The 19,490-nt window shown below is 37.9% G+C and overlaps 2 protein-coding genes across 3 annotated transcripts in view; one reads left to right on the top strand and one right to left on the bottom strand.

The window, feature by feature from the left end:
• Positions 1-18,810, top strand: part of LOC139747384 (sialin-like) — a 64,290-nt gene extending 45,480 nt beyond the window's left edge. The window contains exon 11 of the mRNA XM_071659663.1: positions 18,773-18,810. Within this exon, the coding sequence (XP_071515764.1) occupies positions 18,773-18,795 (23 nt within the window). The 3' untranslated portion in view covers positions 18,796-18,810. The remainder of the gene's footprint in view (positions 1-18,772) is intronic.
• Positions 1-19,490, bottom strand: part of LOC139747385 (sialin-like) — a 35,342-nt gene that overhangs the window by 14,730 nt on the left and 1,122 nt on the right. For both annotated transcript variants that reach the window (XM_071659669.1, XM_071659668.1), the window contains exons 2-9: positions 18,746-18,860; positions 16,288-16,330; positions 12,510-12,706; positions 10,559-10,792; positions 9,346-9,433; positions 8,703-8,923; positions 7,854-8,003; positions 2,614-2,746 (exon numbers count right to left, since the gene is read on the bottom strand). In XM_071659669.1, the coding sequence (XP_071515770.1) occupies positions 2,614-2,746; positions 7,854-8,003; positions 8,703-8,923; positions 9,346-9,433; positions 10,559-10,792; positions 12,510-12,706; positions 16,288-16,330; positions 18,746-18,859 (1,180 nt within the window). In that variant the 5' untranslated portion in view covers position 18,860. The remainder of the gene's footprint in view (positions 1-2,613; positions 2,747-7,853; positions 8,004-8,702; positions 8,924-9,345; positions 9,434-10,558; positions 10,793-12,509; positions 12,707-16,287; positions 16,331-18,745; positions 18,861-19,490) is intronic.

The raw sequence follows: 19,490 nt of genomic DNA, 5'->3' as shown, positions 1-19,490 counted from the left end.
TTGTATGTAGCATTTATGGATCTGGAGAAGGCATATGATAGAGTTGATAGAGATGCTCTATGGAAGGTATTAAGAATATATGGTGTGGGAGGCAAGTTGTTAGAAGCAGTGAAAAGTTTTTATCGAGGATGTAAGGCATGTGTACGTGTAGGAAGAGAGGAAAGTGATTGGTTCTCAGTGAATGTAGGTTTGTGGCAGGGGTGTGTGATGTCTCCATGGTTGTTTACTTTGTTTATGGATGGGGTTGTTAGGGAGGTAAATGCAAGAGTTTTGGAAAGAGGGGCAAGTATGAAGTCTGTTGTGGATGAGAGAGCTTGGGAAGTGAGTCAGTTGTTGTTCGCTGATGATACAGCGCTGGTGGCTGATTCTTGTGAGAAACTGCAGAAGCTGGTGACTGAGTTTGGTAAAGTGTGTGAAAGAAGAAAGTTAAGAGTAAATGTGAATAAGAGCAAGGTAATTAGGTACAGTAGGGTTGAGGGTCAAGTCAATTGGGAGGTAAGTTTGAATGGAGAAAAACTAGAGGAAGTAAAGTGTTTTAGATATCTGGGAGTGGATCTGGCAGCGGATGGAACCATGGAAGCGGAAGTAGATCATAGGGTGGGGGAGGGGGTGAAAATCCTGGGAGCCTTGAAGAATGTGTGGAAGTTGAGAACATTATCTCGGAAAGCAAAAATGGGTATGTTTGAAGGAATAGTGGTTCCAACAATGTTGTATGGTTGCGAGGCGTGGTCTATGGATAGAGTTGTGCGCAGGAGGATGGATGTGCTGGAAATGAGATGTTTGAGGACAATGTGTGGTGTGAGGTGGTTTGATCGAGTAAGTAACGTAAGGGTAAGAGAGATGTGTGGAAATAAAAAGAGCGTGGTTGAGAGAGCAGAAGAGGGTGTTTTGAAATGGTTTGGGCACATGGAGAGAATGAGTGAGGAAAGATTGACCAAGAGGATATATGTGTTGGAGGTGGAGGGAATGAGGAGAAGTGGGAGACCAAATTGGAGGTGGAAAGATGGAGTGAAAAAGATTTTGTGTGATCGGGGCCTGAACATGCAGGAGGGTGAAAGGGGGGCAAGGAATAGAGTGAATTGGATCGATGTGGTATACCGGGGTTGATGTGCTGTCAGTGGATTGAATCAGGGCATGTGAAGCGTCTAGGGTGAACCATGGAAAGCTGTGTAGGTATGTATATTTGCGTGTGTGGACATATGTATATACATGTGTATGGGGGTGGGTTGGGCCATTTCTTTCGTCTGTTTCCTTGCGCTACCTCGCAAACTCGGGAGACAGCAAAAAAAAAAAAAAAAAAAGATGTAGAAAGAGGGGTCACTGTTGGTGAGGGCAAAGATGGGTATTTTTGATGGCATGGTAGTCCCAGCATTGCTGTATGGATGCATATCCAGGGCCTTGAAGGCAAAAGTACAGAAAAGGGTGGATGTGCTAGAAAAAAATGCCTGAGCGCAAGATTTGCTGCAAGGAGGGTTTATCAATAAAGGCATGACATTTTGAAAGAGAGGTGTGATCGTATGTGGAGTATATTTGAGAGACCAAAGCAGGGTGTTCTGAAATGGAGAGGATTAGTGAAAAGAGATTGACTTAAAGTGTATGTGCATCAAAAGTGGAAGGAGAAAGAGGAGATCAAGGATTAGATCAGGGGATGGAGTGAAAGATGTTTTGAGTATTCAAGGCCAGAACATGCAAAATGGTGTGGAGCATGTATGGGACTGAGCAAACTGGAGTGATGTGGCACTTAGGGGGCTATGTGTTGTCAGTGGGCTGAGCCATGACATATGAAGTGGCTATGGATAGTGGGGTTCTTATTTTGAAGCAATTATGCAATGACAGCTAGAGTGGAGTTTAGCAAATGTATTTTTTTGTGTTATTTGTGTTACTTCACTAACATGGAAAAAGGCAAATAAGTATTAAGAAAATGTTTCTAAAAACCAATGTTAAGGAAAATACTAACTACACTGAATAAAAAATATTGATCAGTATTTTCTTATACATGATGTACCAGTAAAAATTGCCATGCTAATATGGTTTGAATTTACATAAAGATGACTGACGATGACTATAGTCAGTTTATTACCAATTTCTCTCTGAGGTAACTAGTCTGGTGTCCATCAATTAAATACTTGGGAATCTATGTTTTAGCAAAAAGTAGAAAAGGTGGGGAAAAGATACAATGACAAAATATCAGAATTCTGTATTATGGGTTCCAGCTCACTAAATTGTCACAAGTCATCTGCCTGAGATACAACATGCATTTTAGCAATCTCCTAAACTTGCACTAGAATCCACACTATGTAAACCAACTTCAAATATTATAGTAATGATTTTTTTTCATAAAAGTTGCCATTTGTGTGTAACAAATTTGTTAAAGTGGCCTGGCCATAAGTTTGTAACAGTAGTCTTTGTTTCCAGACATGAGAAGTCTGGTTAACATGAACCTAATACTTCCATACCTAAACTATTCAAAATCATTCACATTTTTTTCTTTAAATTTTATTACTCTGATCAAGAACATGTTTGAAAAGTACTTAAACAACAGTGAAAAGTGACTGATAGTAAAATTATACAATGATAGTAAAATTATACAAACAATACAGTGCAGTTGCTTACCAACAACCATAGAAAACCGTCTGATTTGCTTCGTAGAGAAAATTCCCTTCTCCAGAAGATGGTCCATGATGGATGAATATACCAGACTAAATAGCCACATCACTAAATAGGGCACAGCTGACAATATTCCATTCTGAAGAGGCAAGGTACAATATTAATTTTTGCCCCAAGAAAGCCATGCATTTCTTAAGGTGATTAAATGTCTGTCCAAAATGGATATATAAGTGCACAGGAGCACTCATTTGTTGGGGAAATATGTCACCATATAAGACAGCCATAAATATACATAAGTATACTTATGTAAGTAGGAGAGATGGCCAGAGAGCGTTATTGGATTACGTGTTAATTGACAGGCGCGCGAAAGAGAGACTTTTGGATGTTAATGTGCTGAGAGGTGCAACTGGAGGGATGTCTGATCATTATCTTGTGGAGGCTAAGGTGAAGATTAGTATGGGTTTTCAGAAAAGAGGAGTGAATGTTGGGGTGAAGAAGGTGGTGAGAGTAAGTGAGCTTGGGAAGGAGACCTGTGTGGGGAAGTACCAGGAGAGACTGTGTACAGAATGGAAAAAGGTGAGAACAATGGAAGTAAGGGGAGTGGGGGAGGAATGGGATGTATTTAGGGAATCAGTGATGGATTGCGCAAAAGATGCTTGTGGCATGAGAAGAGTGGGAGGTGGGCTGTTTAGAAAGGGTAGTGAGTGGTGGGATGAAGAAGTAAGAGTATTAGTGAAAGAGAAGAGAGAGGCATTTGGACGATTTTTGCAGGGAAAAAATGCAATTGAGTGGGAGAAGTATAAAAGAAAGAGACAGGAGGTCAAGAGAAAGGTGCAAGAGGTGAAAAAAAGGGCAAATGAGAGTTGGGGTGAGAGACTATCAGTAAATTTTAGGGAGAATAAAAAGATGTTCTGGAAGGAGGTAAATAGGGTGCGTAAGACAAGGGAGCAAATGGGAACTTCAGTGAAGGGCGCAAATGGGGAGGTGATAACAAGTAGCGGTGATGTGAGAAGGAGATGGAATGAGTATTTTGAAGGTTTGTTGAATGTGTCTGATGACAGAGTGGCAGATATAGGGTGTTTTGGTCGAGGTGGTGTGCAAAGTGAGAGGGTTAGGGAAAACGATTTGGTAAACAGAGAAGAGGTAGTAAAAGCTTTGCGGAAGATGAAAGCCGGCAAGGCAGCAGGTTTGGATGGTATTGCAGTGGAATTTATTAAAAAAGGGGGTGACTGTATTGTTGACTGGTTGGTAAGGTTATTTAATGTATGTATGACTCATGGTGAGGTGCCTGAGGATTGGCGGAATGCGTGCATAGTGCCATTGTACAAAGGCAAAGGGGATAAGAGTGAGTGCTCAAATTACAGAGGTATAAGTTTGTTGAGTATTCCTGGTAAATTATATGGGAGGGTATTGATCGAGAGGGTGAAGGCATGTACAGAGCATCAGACTGGGGAAGAGCAGTGCGGTTTCAGAAGTGGTAGAGGATGTGTGGATCAGGTGTTTGCTTTGAAGAATGTATGTGAGAAATACTTAGAAAAGCAAATGGATTTGTATGTAGCATTTATGGATCTGGAGAAGGCATATGATAGAGTTGATAGAGATGCTCTGTGGAAGGTATTAAGAATATATGGTGTGGGAGGCAAGTTGTTAGAAGCAGTGAAAAGTTTTTATCGAGGATGTAAGGCATGTGTACGTGTAGGAAGAGAGGAAAGTGATTGGTTCTCAGTGAATGTAGGTTTGCGGCAGGGGTGTGTGATGTCTCCATGGTTGTTTAATTTGTTTATGGATGGGGTTGTAAGGGAGGTAAATGCAAGAGTCCTGGAAAGAGGGGCAAGTATGAAGTCTGTTGGGGATGAGAGAGCTTGGGAAGTGAGTCAGTTGTTGTTCGCTGATGATACAGCGCTGGTGGCTGATTCATGTGAGAAACTGCAGAAGCTGGTGACTGAGTTTGGTAAAGTGTGTGGAAGAAGAAAGTTGAGAGTAAATGTGAATAAGAGCAAGGTTATTAGGTACAGTAGGGGTGAGGGTCAAGTCAATTGGGAGGTGAGTTTGAATGGAGAAAAACTGGAGGAAGTGAAGTGTTTTAGATATCTGGGAGTGGATCTGTCAGCGGATGGAACCATGGAAGCGGAAGTGGATCATAGGGTGGGGGAGGGGGCGAAAATTTTGGGAGCCTTGAAAAATGTGTGGAAGTCGAGAACATTATCTCGGAAAGCGAAAATGGGTATGTTTGAGGGAATAGTGGTTCCAACAATGTTGTATGGTTGCGAGGCGTGGGCTATGGATAGAGATGTGCGCAGGAGGATGGATGTGCTGGAAATGAGATGTTTGAGGACAATGTGTGGTGTGAGGTGGTTTGATCGAGTAAGTAACGTAAGGGTAAGAGAGATGTGTGGAAATAAAAAGAGCGTGGTTGAGAGAGCAGAAGAGGGTGTTCTGAAATGGTTTGGGCACATGGAGAGAATGAGTGAGGAGAGATTGACCAAGAGGATATATGTGTCGGAGGTGGAGGGAACGAGGAGAAGAGGGAGACCAAATTGGAGGTGGAAAGATGGAGTGAAAAAGATTTTGTGTGATCGGGGCCTGAACATGCAGGAGGGTGAAAGGAGGGCAAGGAATAGAGTGAATTGGAGTCATGTGGTATACAGGGGTTGACGTGCTGTCAGTGGATTGAATCAAGGCATGTGAAGCGTCTGGGGTAAACCATGGAAAGCTGTGTAGGTATGTATATTTGCGTGTGTGGACGTGTGTATGTACATGTGTATGGGGGGGGGGGTTGGGCCATTTCTTTCGTCTGTTTCCTTGCGCTACCTCGCAAACGCGGGAGACAGCGACAAAGTATAAAAAAAAAAAAAAAAAAAAATAAGACAGCCTAAAAAAAAAAAAGTCAGTGGCCAACTGGGGTTGATGCAGGTGCACTAACAGGTAATACAAGAATGGGGGTATGTTATATAAAGGTCTAGTGCTCGTATTTATGTAGTTCAAAGTGACAACCTGCTGAGAGAATGTAAGATGGACTTTACTTCATTAGCACTTTTCATACCGTTGTGACTCATAACTCAATGGAGTCAAAAATAGGTAGTTGAAAAATGAGATTTTGAACACCCCTAACTAATGATTTAAGATATGGAACAAAGAAGTATGACTGACATTTGGCATTATTGAAGGCAAAAATTCTCTATACAAATGTTTGATAGAACTATGGAGTTGGTGCAAAACTAACTCATCCTTTTTCACAAGAACACAAAAGTGCCAGCTATGAAATTTACTCATACTACTTCATTTCGAGCATTGTGATTTTGATATGCAAGTCTGAAAAGAACAGGTGAATAGGAAAGAAGGCTTAAGTTACAAGTGGGAAGCCAGATTAAGAGTAGAACTTAAAAAGGAGTTTTGCATATCATTAAGGAAATATAAAATCCCACAACAATAAAGTCTCAAAACCAAAATAAAAGAATTATTCACTTCTTTACAGCATATCAGGGAACAGTAACCATGATATTGCTATACAGATCTATCTACATCTCTGACGCTTGTTCCCTTTGGGCACTCCTTCAAGGTGGTGACCACGGCAAAAGAGTCAGGTACACCCTCAAGGTAGTGGCCATGGTAAAAGAGTCTTTATAACTGGTGAACTCTAGTGTTGCCTTTTGTGCCTCACTCTTTATTGGCAACTGGCAGAGGGCAACTCTAGTGCAGTGTTTTCTAATGATCCTACCAACTACTTCTACCTAATATTATAACCTATCATTTCTGCCTAATGCTCCCACCTAACATTTCTACGTAATACTCATACCTACTACTTCCATATATTACTCCTGCCATTTTGGCAAAAGGCAGGGCTAGTGCATAGTGCTCACCGCGGTAAAATTCTAAAGTTTTGAATTGAATTATGCGAGTTGTTGTCAAGTGTTTTGTGTAATAAGGAGAGATTGTATGTTTGTGGACAGAATGCCAGTAGGCCATGTGTAGGTGAGGCAGAAAGATAACATAACTACCTGGGTCAGAGGAATATAACATGACAGCCACTGAAGTGATGGCTCCATAGTGAGCCAGCACTAACTCTTCTGATATCATACTTCCCTGGTTGGTTGCTACCTACCTATACAGATGATGAATTTAAGATTTCTCTGAAGATGGAAATAGAAAATCAAGTCAATAAGTAGTGCAAAAATACCATCAATCTTCTAATTTATATCTAAGTACATGCTTCTCTGGAAGCATTTATGCTGAATTCATGCCATGCATGATTGAATTTATGCCCCAGTCATCATCTGTATTTAAAAAGAATTCATATATAAGGAACAGTAGCTATACTTTATATAGGTGAGAATAACTATGAGGAGTTATGGAGTTGTTAAAAGAAAAAGATAAGATCATTAGAGTGGAGTAAAAGTATATCTAATGAAATAAAACATACTTGAAAAATCATAGTGTCAACAGCTGGTAAACAAGGGGAAAAAGTGATCGCTCTTCCATTATATAATAGCTGGCATATTAGTACCTTATACACTGTAGAATTATATGGAAATGGGGAAATGAAAGCAAAATCACACGGAAGGACCAAATTAAGCAATTAATCTGGAATATTTCACTTCAGGCATCTAAGTTAGCATAGAAAAGTAAGGAAATGGAGAATGCCATTTAGCATTGTTTATCAGACCTATGTTACGAATATAGCTTTGTTTAAAGTAAGTATGGAAATGGAGAATGCCATTTAGCTTTGTTTATCAGACCTATGTTATGAATATAGCTTTGTTTAAAGTCTATTCATGTATATTGTTGACTTAAGAAGCTATTAATCAAAAATATTAATGGAATTTTGAAACTGAACAAAAGACAGATTGAACATATCTATGATGTCTAAAAGAAAAAGCAGGTTTGACATGAAAGAAATCTAACTACAAAATAGCTCAAGCCTTATTGACTATCTCATACAAAGTACAGCAATAAAAAGAGAACTGAGATGTGTAATTGTGAAAGAGATGTAAGATGTAGTAGGTACAGAGTTAAGAAGTATGAAGAAATGATGTGTGAAAGAAGAAAATTCTTAAAAACATTTTGAAGTAGATACAGGTTTATGTGCACTGTAAGAGTTACATTCAAGATACAACATAAAAGATGCTCATGACAAAGTCATACCAAATCATGCAGTTTACTGGAGAAGTACAAGTGCTGCAAACAGTGGCCAAACAATCAATATATCAGTAATCGGTTTACATGCCAAGGTAATCATACATATATACCTGCTTCATATCATAATGCTGGATGTTCTTGAGGTATGTGGGAAGCTCTGTAAGCAGACAGTAGAAACCCCAGTTGTGTCCAATGTGTGCCACAATCACCACCAAGAATGGGGTTGATGTCAAAATTGATCGCCACGGTACATCAAGACACTTGTTATTGAAATGGATATAACGTACAAGAGTGAAAAGCATTTTAATACATAATACAATACTAATACTATAATCAGAAACACACACAAAAAAGAATTTACCTATCAATGAAGAATAAAAAAAATCAAGTTTAATAATCATATGAAGCTAAAATACAGTGCCAAAACACATCTGCATCTGAGATATCTTACTTATGTAGAAAAAAACGTGAACATAGAAGCCTTGCTCTATCAACTTAATTGCAGCATCTTCAGTGGGAATCAATTTTCTGCTTTCAAAAGAGTGAAGGACTCATGTTTAACTAAGCAGAAAGACAACAGCATTCATGGAAATATGTATACTAGCTGATCTAACAGAATTAGATCTGTAATCAGTTGGGAAAACTTTGGCTCTAAATCCTCATATCTTGTATAATCATTACAGTATCCTGATGTATGAAAAGGAAAGCTTTCTGTCACTTTCAATTGGTTTGTGTATAAGGTATGAGCTTTGTGCAATCTCAATGCATTCTCAGTATGAAGTGAATGACCCGATATATATCTAATTTACAAACTCTAATTTTCTGTAAAATGGATTGCAATACCTGGGAAGAGGCTGATATACTCTTGGGGTAAATAAGGCTATTGTGTCAGAGTTTAACTATCTTGACTGAACAGGAGTGCCTTTTTTGTATCCTTCAAAAGTTAGGAAAAAACTAACCTCATTCCTTCTGTGCTCGCCAATGCCATGTTTGATGTAAAGCTTTTCAGCAACAGAGATGGTGGGGTGGTCATCAGGGGAGTCAGATGCATATCTGAACCAGAACCATCCCCAAACAAGACCATATAATCCAAAAATGTAAAATATAGATGGCCATCCCCAACTTGTTTGAGTGAGCCACCCACTTGCTGACAGAGTCACCACAGTTCCAATCTGGCATCCTGAAAAATATTATCAGATCTGTTTATCTGTCATGGACTACTCTTCCTGCATTTAAGCAGGAAAACACATGAAACCACTCAATAAGAGAACTGGTGAATATCAGTTGTGGTGATTTTGGTTTACATGAAGGCATTACGTCAAGGAACTTTTTGGTCTACTGTGAAAAATAACTGCAATACTACAACAGCTTAGCTTAAATATGTAACATACAGTCCTGACTACTGATTAAATTATACTTTCTTAACATCACACTATAATTGTATGTCTATCTGAAAGGTTATATCTCTTTACATCACACTAGACTTGATTCATAACACTGTTGAAAAAGATAGAGAATACATTTTTTGTACTGTGATACATAAAAGTCTCATGATACATAAACACAGATTAAAACAGAAAACATAGAAGCATAAAAACGTACCTCCTACAATGCGTGTTAGGGAACGTGCACGTTCCTGGGGAGGAATCCAATATGAAGCCATAACGTTCATGGCAGGAAAGGTCACACCCTAGAAAGAAGTTGAAATCATGTCATCCTTTCAAAATTTTGCAAGCTTAATTGAAGGGATCCAATTATCATAATACTTAACTACAATAAAAGCTAACTCCTGAAACCTTCACAAAGAATGCTTTGCTTTCTGGATAGCTAACATGACCTTTTGTCCAAACTGCAATGGAAACATTCCAGCAATGTTCCAAGTATGTAACATTTCTGGGAACTGATTTCACAGAGAAATGGATCAACTGACTCCTCTCCTTTCTCATCCATAATTCAATCCAAATACCAGTGGCCTAATGGCTTTTGTCCTGTTGAATCGGTTACAAAGTTTTAATGCTAATATTCATAAGCTTCTTTTTTTAACCAGATTGCTTCTATTGCCTTAGAAAGATAGTGCCAGGAACAAACAAACAACAGTCCATGTTACTGAGTGTAACACAACCTCAGAGCAGTAGGAGCCTCTAAATAAATGGTCCTCGTATTATAGCTATAGAACCTTTTCGAGAAGTTCCCGGGACTGCATAATAATAATAATAATTTGAATAATAAGGTAATAATAAATATATAAATAAAGCAAGGTTATTTGGTTTATAATAGAGACAGGTTAGTTGGAGTGCGGGGTTTGAATGGAGAGACACTAGAGGAAGCGAAGTGTTTTCGATAACTTGGAGTGGACATGGCAGTGAATGGAGCCATGAAAGCTGAAGTGAGTCACTGGGGGGTAAGCAAAGGTTCTGAACATGTTGAGAAGTATGTTGAAAAAGAGTCATTGCCTGTGAGGGCAAAGTTTTGTAATGTATTTTATGGATGTGAGGTATAGGCCTATATAAACCAAGTACAGTCGAAGGTGGATGTATTGGAAATGAAATGTGCAGAGGAGGGCTGATCAAATAGGAAATAATAGGGTAAGAGAGAAGTGCAGTAGTGAAAAGTTTTCATAAAAGAACTAATGGGGTAGCAATGAAAAGGTTCGACACATGGAAAGGATGAGACAGGACAGAATGGCTAAGAGGGTATACCTGTTGGAAGTGGAAGAAACAAGGAGAAGGGGGAACTGAGGTGGTGGAATGATGAAAAGAATTTAACTCAGTGGTTAATATCAAAATTTCCTCAAAAAGTTAATAATGAAATGTACCTCAGTCATTCCTTCCAATATGCGTATGATGACAAATGCAAAAATAGAATGTCTGGCTGCCAGAGGTGAAATCATAGTAAGTAATGCTGTGAGTATCACTCCAACACCAAAGATTAGACGTCCTCCTAGTTTGTCAGCCAGTCTTCCACCCAGGTAGTTGGTCAAAAGGTAGCCATAAAAGAAACTCCCAAGTAACATTCCCTGGGTTCGTTCATCCCAATTAAATTCTCCTCTCTGTGAAGAAATTTCTTTAGTTAATTGTCAGTTGACATGAGATGAAATATAATGATGTATCCATACAAACTTGATGAATTCATTGATCTTTTCACTGTATAATGAGAATATTAGCAGAAAGAGAAAAAATATTAATCTCCAGACATGCAAATATTCTTTCCACATTTAAAAGTAATGTGGCCCACACAAAATATTACTAGATCATCTCAGTTATTAATTTCAGCCTCACCATGCACTGTTACAGATAGAATACACCTAAATAAAACACTCCACAAAATGTTCAGAGATACAGTATTTTGTAAAAAAGAGAATACATTACCCTCCACTTATGTCTTCACTCCAGTGTAGCCAGTCGGCAAATTGATTTTCTGATAGACAACTATAGTTTACTACAGGAGTTGCACATTGATAACAATAAAACAAAACTGATACTTTTAGTAGTCTTATTACTTTTATTGCACAGCTTTAGTGGCTGATTTTGCTTCCTTACACAATACTAGAACATTTTATAGATGATGAAGAGGTTTTTGGTAATGACAGTCAGTATATTTCTTTTCATGTGTACATTTATGAATAATGCTCTCACTGCATATACAGAATATATGTCATACTTACAGTAGGTTGTTGAACTCCATAGCAGAAGTAAACTTTTTATTTCTCCTTGGGGTTGATGGTTGGTTGTGGAGAGGTTTAGATGGAAAAGAACTGAGAGCCAACACATTGAGGGGAGATAATACGGGAAGTATATTTGTTTCGCTGTACAGGTGTTGGATGCATGTGGTTGCTAGGAAGCTGGTAATTTTTCTGTGTAGTCTGTTATCTGTGGTTTACAGCTTTATCATATTCACTTTTGTTAGAATGGATGACCAAGCAGACGATGTGCAGCATATAGTGGAGCAGATGATTTTTTTTTGTAGAGGATACTTTCAAATCTTTTTCTTGTCCAAATGTGGTAGAAGTAAGCATTCTTAGGATGTTTAGATTGTTTATGACCTTGGTGTTATATCTGTGGCATGGGGAGTAAATGTCATGTGTGTGTCATACATGATTCCTAGTGTGGCCAGAGTTTTGTTGAGTGGGAGTGACAGACAATTCAGGGTGATAGGAGGGTGGAGTTTGGATTCATGTCCAAGATTAATAGAGCACTACTAGAATTCTGTAGTGATGCACATATTCTGTTTTGAGTGAGCCAGTGTTCTAATTTCATGATGTATATTGTTGCATGTTTGTTGTTCCTTGAGTAGTGTCAGGTGCTGAGATGTGATTGTGAGGTCATTTGCATATGAGAAACTTCCACAGTATGGTCTGCAGGAGGTGATGAGAGGTCATGTAAGAAGATACTGAAGAGAGTTAGAGAAAAAGCTGCCTATGGCAGTTGCCCATTAATCAGTCACTTCCAAGTGTAGGATGAACAGCTGGATTGGCTGTGAGGCAAGTGCCCCACCAATGATTTGAACTTTAGTTGGCCTTTACATGATTCATAATCAGTGATGCTAACCACTATCTCACGAATGAGATAAATAAAAGATGTGTGTCTTCTTGAAAGTTTGAACAGGTTATCAAAAATACCTGAAGAAAAATACTAACATTTTCATTATAACTCAGATAAACATTTTTATATACCTCCTTGCCATAATCAGGAGAGTAGAAAAAAAAATGGAAAAATTAAGCAAAATATCTAAAATAATTTTTCTAATTCAAATCAAGAGATACTTACATTTTCTGATGTGACATTACTTCCCTGCTGATACACAGGTAGTGGACAAATATCATCAGCTTGCTTACTTTCTGTGTGACTGTGAGGATTGGGTATCACCATAGCAACAATGGCAACAGACAGATTAACTCGCATGGCATAAACACCAGCAAATCCCAGGAATAACAACATGATGAGCTCATGGCGTTTTCCGAATCCTGAAAAATTTACAAAGTAAATATAAAGTGGATGTAACCAAGCATATATTTCCAGTTCCTAATGTGCATATAGTTTAACACAGGACTCTAAGCACTTTTATTTATTTAATGGTAAGCAACTGAATGCTGATAAACTAACTGTACTGGTCATGAAGTAAGCTTACAGTATTCAAAACATGCTAACCACTCACAACAAATGGCTTGCTGTTTTTTTTCTTTAATCAAGAGAAGTAAGGATCTCATGATATGTGAACAAAGAAAATGAAAGGAAAGTGACATTTACTAGAAAGACAATTCAGAATTATGAGGATGATTAAGGAGAAAATTATCTGCTCTCTTGTGGTCTGTTCATGAAAAAATGAGATGCTACTTGTGTATAAGATTGGGGTCTGATCATTTCAACCCCATGTAATTGGCATGAACTCCAGTTCTAGCATACTCACTGACTGAATTATGATTCGACTAGGGCCATTTCCTCACTTTAAGTTGCCTCTATCAGTGAGTACCTCCCATCATGTAGCCTCTTGACCATACCAACCCCTGCTGTCCTTGGTCTTGGCATATGAACTATGCTCCTCCAAACAGGACTGCTAGCTCTTTTTAAGATTAGTATTTCTCCCTTTTGCTTCTTATTATCCATGTTTAAGTTGTCTATGTTGTATATTAAATCATCTTTGGCTACTAAGTAAAGTTGATAATTGAGGAAGAAAGCAAATGTTAGACTATTTGTTTCGGTGAACTGCAGATTCACTTAGTGGCCACACCTCTCCCTCCACCCAATCTTACCTTGCAGTTTCCTATAAATCTTAATTTCTTACATATCCATTTGAGGATGTTTGCCATTGTGAATGGAAGAAATTGTGTTTGCAAGTCTGATTGTTTCTTATAATTGGTTTTTATAAAGGCTTAACTGGCAGGTAGTTTCTGAGAAAAGGGAGAGAAGCAGAGGTTTCAAACATATTTACCTCACTCCTTCAGTCTCCCCCCATCTGTTTTTTCTGTACTGCATGTGTTTGTGGCATTTGATCATTCAGGTTCTTGAGGCTTTTTAAGCTGAGTCCCATATAGGGGAAATTATTTTAGAGGTAGAGACTAGAACAGTATCACATTATTGCATAACAGAGATACTGCTTCAACCCTTGGTTTCTATCCCAGGCATGAGCGTCGCCTGCTCTCGTCTTTGTCATCTGGGTTCTATCCCAGTGACTTCGGTTTTTGCTTTGAGAATATAACCAAGAACCCAGACTGCCAGATCTGCCTTTGGGGAAAGGCAAAGGCTATTCTTCAACCTTTCTGGTTACCTATTTCGTATGGAGGAATTTCTAGCAAATCCTGTCATGCTAAAGGGTCCCATGAAATGTTTAAATCTGATTCCTTTTTTGACATTGTTTAAAGCTACCTTTGCAAATGGGAATGCTATAATCTGACTTAAATATCTTGAGAGCATTTCCAGAGCTAGAGGACAAAATTTGGAGTCACTTAACTCACCTGTTAATTGATTCATTCTCCTGTTTAACATGCAGGACAGTCTACTTAATCTTTCTTCAGATATTTCTGCCTTATGTGAAGGCTATGCCTCTTTGACTGAACATTCAGTTAGATTGGAGCTCACTGGGAGAGTCATACTGCATGATTTAGAATAACTTTCATTTCATTGCGAAAAAGTTCTTGTGCAGGCTTTGATACTTTAGCAAGAGTGCAGGGGACAGGGTATGACTTCCCTTGAGAACAGTGATTGAGAGGAGTTATTCCAGTCTTCTACATTCTGTGACTCCCCCTTTCCACATGAAGCTATTCAGAAGGTCCATAAAGTTAGATCCTCTAGAACCAGTAATGTTAAGATATCCTTGTTATTAATCCTGTTTCTGATTAACTTACTTAGAGGAAGAGGCTGTCAGTTGGTGATTCTGTTACTCTTAAAATAAAGGAAATTATCCAAGACATCTTCATCACTCCATTCATTATCTCCTTAAAAAAAGTTCATCAGAATCTTTTTCTACCAAAGGCAAAGATCCCCTTTAAGACATCCCCTTTGGGGCCATCGACCTGGACTTTCAAGTAAAAGTTCCTCACAATAGCTTTTGGCTGGTCAAGGGTTGCATCCATTACCTTCAAGTGTCAGGGGGTGGAATTGGAAATCTCAACAACTTTTGTCTTGGGAAGTTTCCACAACACCCCAAACTCTTAAGGTATACGATTACTTGGAAGAGATGTTAAGAAAATGTGACAAAGATTTTGCAGTGGGGCCAATTTTTTATTCTCCTTTTGCATTCCAGATTAAAAAAAAAGAGGAAAAGCATTACTTTAATATCAATTCTTCTGAACATCTGCATTATGAATGGAAAATTCAAGATGACAGCTTTATAAAGCATCTAACAGTTTGAATTAGAATTCTGGACAATCAGTCTCAATTTTAAGGTTGCCTATAACCAAATTCCAAAACAACCCAGAATGAGTTTTGCATGTCATTCAATATGGAAACATCTATACTGCAGTTCCTGGTGATGCCTATTACATAAATGCAAAGCCCCATGATTTTTGTTCCAGAGGAGTCACAGACCTACTCCTCAAACTAATGATTTCATGGTCTAGGAACCTTAAATAGTACAATGTGCCAAATATGAATTTTAAGTATTTGAGATATTTCATACAACAGGTTTTATCACAACCAAGACAAAGTCCATTCAGTTCCCAGACAATCTCTACATGGTTGGGAATAGACTAGAGTACTTGGAAAAATTCTCTTGCTCCCCAATAATAAAGGTCTGGATTATGCAAAGGCTGTGACTGCCTTGCAGTCCCAGAACTTGCTTTTGCTGCATCCTTTGGAGAGTATTTAAGAATATTTAGAGAAAATTTAATTTTTCAGCCTCCCCCAACAATTTGGTAACGCTGCACTCCAAAGAGTTTCTGTTTGGGTAAATGTCCTCTTCCACAGTCATAATAGACCTCCTAAGGGGCACCCCCCCACTTTTTTTTTTTAGGTAAGGTGTTGCACATTACCAGCACACCGTCGTAACTGCTGATTCCCTAATTCTTCCTATCAAGATGTCCATGTCACCAGAGTGTCAGATATTATTCATGATGGACATCAATTTAACTTCCAATATCTGATGGTTTGAGGCATTTGCAAATAATTTTTTTCTTTTCTGAGTTCACAGAGGGTTCTGTCTGTTTTTTTTCTCTTTGAGCCTGTTTTAAAAGGCTGTGGCTGTTTAGGTAACTTTTTTTATTTATTTCATATTTTCATGCAAATTTTACTTATCCTGACCAACATTCAACTTTAAGTTAAAACAGGTGTTTATATTCTTTAGTACTCTTTTCATACAGTCTATTCAGCTCTTTAGGTTCACTATTTTTTCTCAGCTATGAAACCTCAGCCTACTAAAAGATGGTACAGAAAAAAATACATAAGAATATTGTTCTCTAGAATACAGTTAGTTTATCACAGCACAATAAGTGAATCTTGCACTTTTAACAAAAGTTTTCTCAACGCAATGGCACTGTAGTATATGAGAAATAATCCTCTTTTTTTACAAAACTGAATGTAGTATTCTTATTGATAATTATTTACAACTTACTTGCTTTAACAGTGTCTGCCTCTCCCTTACATTCATCTTCTTTCTGAAAATGTATGAATTATACCAAATAAGAAAAATTAACTAAAAATTTCAGTATCACATCTATAGTTTTATCAATCAAGCAGTGACAATCCAGGGAGAGCAAACTTTACCCTAAAAATCCTTGGATTTACTTAATACTTTAATAAAACAATAATGATTTGCAACAGACATGGTTCCAATCTACAGCCAATTTACTGAATAGAAAGAAAAAAATAACTTCGAAAAAGTAAAACTGTTTTGAACCTGCAACTCATAAAAATATGCTAGAGTTCTGTCATCTCTTAATATTGTGCCTGTCTTTAAAAGTTATAAATTAGTTATCTGATTTTCAAAATCATGCTTCCTATGAGTGAAATAGTTTTCTAACTTGGGTGCTGTGAAACATCAAGCAAGTAAACACCAAGACAAAATCCTATAGCAAAAGACCTACATTAATAGAAAAAAAATTCCCATAAAACTGTGAGACTTTGTGATCATCATGACAAGAATTAAAAAAAAATCAAATCAAACATTAAACAGTAAACTTATAAAAACCTAAAGGTGCAGAAATTTACCATGAAAATGAAGCAAAGTTGGCACTCTGCTAGAACAGAATTTTCACCTAAGGTTTAGCATAACTATCAGTGAAATACAGTAACTTTAACAACAGGTCTTCCACAGCATAAGAATTCCTAGGTAAAAGGAATGACTGCTACTAATAGAAATGTGTATCTATCTCTATATCTCTGATGCACTTTTCCTTTGGGAACTCTCATCAAGGGGGTGGCCATGGCAAAAGAGGCTTCACTTATCCCTGCCCTTACATGCCTCCCTCACATACACCATTCCATGCACTCTTCCCCTATTTCTCTCCCTCCAGTACTCTACCACTCAATTTCCCTTATTTCCCTGTCACAGGTGGTCTTCCTCTCATACCAACCATTTTAATCATACTTTCATACATTCCTATAAACTCCCTGCCCTGCATTCTTTCTATGTGCCTAAACTACCTCAAAGTATTAAGTTTCAGGTTCTCTAATGCTCCCAAATTAATTCCTTTTGCATTCCCTGCCATACCAAATCTCTCATACACACCCTCATTACTTTCATCATTCCATCTTGTCATACCACATGCCTCTCTCAAATAGCTCATTTCCACAGCCTTAATTCTTGATCTCTATGACTCATGTTCATGTTTTGGCAGCACAGGTCAGGCTTGGGAGGTCTATGCTTTCTACTGATCCCTTTTTTTTCACTTCCATACTTATTCCTCTACTCTTCATTATTCTTTTAAGGGACCCAATAACAGAGCTAGATAAATTCCATAAAACTCCAGAGCTTGAAGCAGTGATAATGGCACACATGTAAGCAAAATGTGTGGAGAAAATAAACGATGCTCAACCATTTCAGTGTGATATGGATGTCAGTCTACTGTTATATAGGAAGGTGCCACTTCCTCCAAGCTACATGAGTAATCTCTTGCTACAAGTTGAGATTTATGCATCTAGTGGGCTCTGTTAGCTGGCCATAACTGGCAACCCAAACAAAGGATGAGTTGCTGGAGCTGCCTGGAGGCCTTAGCAATCTGCAAGTGACTACAGTTGGCAGCTGTGCACTTCTCTGGTGACTCTCAGTCTCCTACCCACAATCCCAACAGCCATGCTGCATCCATACCAACCTTATTTAGGATTGGTCAATCCAGGAAATAATGTATTTTTCATAAAACCAAAATTCTTACCTTTTCCAGCATAAGAAAAAAAGGGTTTCATTTTAACAGAAAAAATTGCAATGTAATAGCCAAAATGGTACATGATTTTTATGGAACAATTATATTTTCACATTACAGAGAACATTTTCATAAAAACTTATTTTTGTACACAGCAGAAGACTGAAAAATTCATCTGTGCACCAAAGGGATTAAATGTTCAGAACATCACAGGGCTATACAGTTTAAACTTGTGAAAAACTGTATTAGAGAAAATACTATATAGTTATGAAAAGCACTGTATATTTTCAGGCCATCTGAGAGCAATCAAGATCTTTTAACACATGCTATGAGATACCACAGCATTTGATAATCAATAATGATTATCTCTGAAACTACGGTGCAGAGGCTTACATTATCAAATGAATCTTGGTAAATAATCCTTTTGAAATAAATTTTGGGGAGAAGAAGTAATGTTTCTGCTGTCTGACAGGTAGAATCCACTACTTCTTTATCACCATATATGCAAATAGCATTTTAAAAAGTTCAATTCATTTTGTAATGATCTTTTGTAAAACCAACTGAATATGTTTTTTAATTCATAATATTTATTCCTCCGTACCACTATAACTGTATCCTTTAAATTAATCTAGTACATCAAGTTACAAATAACATGATTATAGAATCATAAACAAGCTTACAGACCAAAAAATCTTTAATCTAAGAAAATACCTGTTGTAAGGCTGAAGCTGTTTCCAGAATCTGGCAGTCCACTGGAGTGACACAAGTAAAGCCCAAGTGTGACAGAAGCCATGACCAGAATCGTTGTAAACTCCACCTTCGCATTCTATGCCAAAGGAATATATCGAATATATCTTTGATCTGTGATAAGCTACAATCCAAATAAAACAATGTGCTGTATTTCACAATCTCATTCAACAAGCAAACTACATAATTAAAAAGAAATTACAGGAGTCTGACCACATTCAAAATACTGAACCATACAACATACTGGTATGCATTCAATTTTCAAAAAGGAACGATTAGTACTTATTCTGACTGCAAGGGTTTCATGAGCTTAGTTGGCAAAGCCAAATTAAGTTCCTGATAGGCCTGGGTCTGACAGATCCAGATGGGCGTATAACTATGCATGATCCTAATATTGTGAATTATAGCTCCACCGAACAATTCTTGCACACAAAAAAAATGACATACATTGGTTGCTGCTGGATGGGCTATATCATAAAACTTAGTACCTCAAATGCCTCCTCCTAAAAAGTGCCTCCTGGTAGTTGATCTCCCCAACTCTTCTTGCATTGCCACTAACTTTAAGCTGATATAAACTGTTTTCTTGGTTCTATTTATCCTCTTGTCTTTCACTCCGCCCAATTTGAAGGGCTTTTATTTTTCCTACATCTATGTGGTAGGCCTATGTTTTTTGATGGGTCAGGGGATGCAACTTCATTTGCTGCATGGC

Source organism: Panulirus ornatus, chromosome 68 (assembly GCF_036320965.1).
Source record: "Panulirus ornatus isolate Po-2019 chromosome 68, ASM3632096v1, whole genome shotgun sequence".
NCBI lineage: Eukaryota > Metazoa > Arthropoda > Malacostraca > Decapoda > Palinuridae > Panulirus > Panulirus ornatus.
This window is presented reverse-complemented; position numbering and strand designations above follow the sequence as displayed.